The sequence below is a fragment of the Electrophorus electricus genome, chromosome 19, assembly GCF_013358815.1.
Source record: "Electrophorus electricus isolate fEleEle1 chromosome 19, fEleEle1.pri, whole genome shotgun sequence".
Classification (NCBI taxonomy): domain Eukaryota; kingdom Metazoa; phylum Chordata; class Actinopteri; order Gymnotiformes; family Gymnotidae; genus Electrophorus; species Electrophorus electricus.
Genome location: NC_049553.1, coordinates 12,945,295 through 12,949,555, shown reverse-complemented (window position 1 = coordinate 12,949,555; position 4,261 = coordinate 12,945,295). Strand labels below are relative to the sequence as shown.

The 4,261-nt window shown below is 46.7% G+C and overlaps 1 protein-coding gene across 1 annotated transcript in view; it reads right to left on the bottom strand.

Annotated features, from left to right (window-relative positions):
• Nucleotides 1–1,961, bottom strand: part of LOC113585510 (cadherin-2-like) — a 73,259-nt gene extending 71,298 nt beyond the window's left edge. Inside the window, exon 1 of the mRNA XM_035536589.1 lies at nucleotides 1,755–1,961. Coding sequence (XP_035392482.1) covers nucleotides 1,755–1,805 — 51 coding nt within the window. The 5' untranslated portion in view covers nucleotides 1,806–1,961. The remainder of the gene's footprint in view (nucleotides 1–1,754) is intronic.
• Between the last annotated feature and the right edge of the window lie 2,300 nt (nucleotides 1,962–4,261).

Below are 4,261 nucleotides of genomic sequence, written 5' to 3'. Positions count from 1 at the left end.
TTCCCAACAATGCACCCCTCCTCCCACGCACCAAATGTCACCCCGTTACCCCCCTGCCAAATGTCACTCCTGCCACCCGAGGTCTTAATCCCATATCTTTTGTTTGGGCCCCAAGAAGAATGCGAGTTCCAGAGCATGACAGCATTATGGGTATTCGGGCCACTTGCCTCCTTCAATCAGCGGAATTTCAATGAAAGGTGGGGGAGGGAGAACAAAGCACTGAATTAACACACTAAACACAGAACACACTAAACACAGGACACAGAACACACTAAACACAGGACACAGAACACACTAAACACAGGACACACTAAACACCGGACACACTAAACACAGGACACAGAACACACTAAACACAGGACACAGAACACACTAAACACAGGACACAGAACACACTAAACACAGGACACAGGACACACTAAACACAGGACACACTAAACACACTAAACACAGGACACACTAAACACAGGACACAGAACACACTAAACACAGGACACAGAACACACTAAACACAGGACACAGAACACACTAAACACACTAAACACAGGACACACTAAACACAGGACACAGAACACACTAAACACAGGACACAGAACACACTAAACACAGGACACAGAACACACTAAACACGAGACAGAGAACACACTAAACACAGGACACAGAACACACTAAACACGAGACAGAGAACACACTAAACATGAGACACAGAACACACTAAACATGAGACACAGAACACACTAAACACGAGACAGAGAACACACTAAACACAGGACACAGAACACACTAAACACAGGACACACTAAACACAGGACACAGAAAACACAGGACAAAGAACACACTAAACACGGGACACAGGACACAGCAAACACGGGACACAGGACACACCAAACATGGGACATAGGACACAGCTAACATGGGACACAGGACACACAGGACACAGGACACAGCAAACACGGGACACAGGACACACGGGACACAGGACACAGCAAACACGGGACACAGGACACAGCAAACACGGGACACAGGACACAGGACACAGCTAGCTTTACATATCAGCTGTTAGAAACAAAACAGGAAAAGATAGAATGTATGATATGTAAAATATGTCAATGATAACTGTTTGATTTCATTTAGCATTTGTTGGTTTTGGTTTTCTTGTCTTTGTTTACAAATCTTCCGTACCAAACCGGTTACTTTTTTCCATTCCAAACTGATTTAAACATTAGTTAGTAGGAAACTAATGCAGCAGGTCCTATTAAAGGCTACTAGACGTATTCTGAGATGGTTGAGCTCAGTAAGCGACATCGGCCGATGGCTTTCAGTTTATTAAGGAACATCAACGACAAATCTGTGAACGGCGGAGTCCGTCTCTCTGCTTACAATCCGCTCCCAACCTGTAGCCCAATACTCCCAGTGTTTCTGAAACAGTCTACGTCGGCAAAACACTTCACAAAAGCCCCGACGACCCAGCTTTAAGTTTAATAACTGCCATTGTTCTTTCGAAAACAACACGGGCTGCGGAGAAGGCACTTGCCCGACTAAAGCCTAGCCCGAGCCTGTCTACAGAAGGATGAGTCCAACACACCCGTCGCCCCAACCCCGCCTGGGTTTGTGCGCCGCGCAGACAAACGCAGGTCGGACGCAGGTTTAAGACAAAGTTACGCGTAAAACTATCACCCAGTGCAGAAAAGCGCGTAGGTTAGCGCACAGGGAGCACACGAGCGCACCAGAGTAGTGCGGAGCAGCCCAGTTACCTGCAAAGCTGCCAGGAGACACAGCAGAAAGCAAACGACCGGCAGGCGCATTGGGACACTTTGTGGTGGATTTCCCCCTCGGAATCCGTGCAAAAAAAAAATTATCCTTTTCGTTTCGTCGGGTAGAGATGTTCCCCTTTCAGTGCAAAGGCGGCAGCACCGTGCAGCAGCCCGCCGTATCCACTCCGCGTGCCGTGCTGTAGCTCCCTCGCGCTGGTACTGAAGCTGCAACTCCGGTGGAGACAAAAAAAAAAAAAAAAAGAAATCAGCGCTCGCCGGCGCCCCCTACCGGCGGGTCCCGCCGCTGCGCCAACACGTGTTCACGGAGGAAACGAAGCGTTTTCTTCGCTCGGTCCCAGTCACCCAAACGTCCTTCATTAATCATCTGACTCGGGAGTAAGAATCCCGATGAAACAGGCCGTGGCTGTGCAGGAGATCCAGCGCTTCAGAATATCTATTTCAGTGCTTTCTGCTCGGGGAAACTGGGTTTGACGCCGGCGTTGCGTGTTAAAGGTACACAAATGAGAGGTGTTGTTTCTGTTCTATGCATAATCAGTGCAGTTTATCTTTGAAGACATATTTCTTATCTTGTTCTACCACTGAGACAAGTGAAGAAAAAGAAGCTTTTTCCCTTATTCTCAGCACTTAAGCATTGAATTAACCTTGATTTATTTAAACTGAACTATTAAATGGAATTGAATTTCTTTTATTTTAATTGTTTGCCACTGGTCAGATGGCCTGCGGTGACAAATGTAAGCAAGACAGGAATGAGTTGTTTTTACAGCTGAAGCCTTCACTTCCTTTCACTGCGTTACGTTCCACACCTGCTACCGACGTACAGACAGGCGTACAGAGCTGTGTTCCTTCGTCCCTCTGTTCTGGACCATCTGCTGGATCTGATCACGTTGATCTGAGCTTGGTGTGGCCGCATGTGAAACATTCCAGGCTAAGGAAAACCAGGCGTGCTGCAAGAATTGGAGGAGACGCTCTATCGGTACAGGTAGTGGCAAGGTCAAAGACAATATTTGCTTTTATCAGTCCTGAATAAAAAGGCATCCCTCCCTCCCTCCCTCTTTTCCTCTCTCTCTCTTTCTATCTCTCTCTCTTCATGTCTCCCTCTCTCCCTCTCGCTCTCTTTCTCTCTGTTTGCTAATGATTCAGAGACATAGGCTCGCACAGGGTACAGCCCACACACGACTACTCACATAAATACACAACTGTTCATGAAGGCCCATTCCACATCAAAGATTAAGTACACCACGATTTTGTGGAATTTGGCCCATCAAAGCCTAATGCATAGCAACCCCGTTTTTGTGCGTAACGGTGCTGTGATCGCAGCAGCTTTCAGACATGTTCAGTCTTTTGTGGAGCATTTTCTGTTTACTTTAATGATCTTTCACAGTGCTCCAGTTGATCTTTCATCTGTGGTTCACAACAATATTTATAAATCTTTCTACTTCAGGCATAGCCTCATAAAACACAAAAGATAAAAATGAGACATAAAAAAAAAGCATATTAAATATTTCCAGCGTATATTTTCTTCTCAGAACTGTATAAACATGGTGATTTGTTTGACAAAATGGACTCGCAAGATTGCACATTTTGAACTAATCTGGCTCCAGTGCTGAGCCCGGTTCAAGTCCAGACTACAAAAGCGCCCTGCTAACGTCCCCTACTCCACGCCCACCCAGCCCCGATTAGGGCTCTGCCTTCATTCCCCCACACCTGATTCAACTCATCAGCCCCTCACAAACCAAGCCAGAGTTCACAGGGTTTCTGGGACTCGGGTTAAGCAACCGGCCCGCGTTCATCTGCTAAGAATCGACAAGTACAAATCAACCTCTGTTCTTGGATCCAAAACAAGTAATCAAATAGCGATTCACTTTTTGGCCATCAGTCCTGCAGCAATTCCTACACTGTGATTGGTTATTGGTGAAGATCAGCTGCTCAGCAGTCACGGTGTAAGGCATTATCAGCACGTGAAAAGATTCCCGTGAAGCCGAATGAGGGAGTAACTGGCTTTATCATGCAGCCCGTGAAGACGGCAGGGCAGGGGGGGAGGATTTTCATGAAATGAAATTAAGCTCTGGAGTCTTGGATCCAGCTTCCCTCAAGCACCTCGAATCACCGCTGCGTATGAAAAGTGCTATACAAATAAACCTGCCCCACCCAGCACCACTGGGACCATATGCCTGGTACAGCAGACAACGCCAGAACCCAGTGATGGACTATGAGCCAAGTTCCAAAACTTATACGGACGTTTAAAGAATGTGTAGTAACAGTGTAATATGGCTTCGGCTTAATCTTCCTGAAAAAACAGCTGCAGAGAGAGCGCAACTGTTTCACGTCTATTGTCTAATATACAAGCGCTGAACGCTGTTCCAAGAGACTTAGTGCCCTACAGGGTTTAATTCCAGCCCTAAATCCCTTTATTACGGCTCCGCTAACAAGCTATTCTGACGTTCCCAAAGTCCTAGAGTAGTTAGACCAGGCGTGTTAGTGCTAGA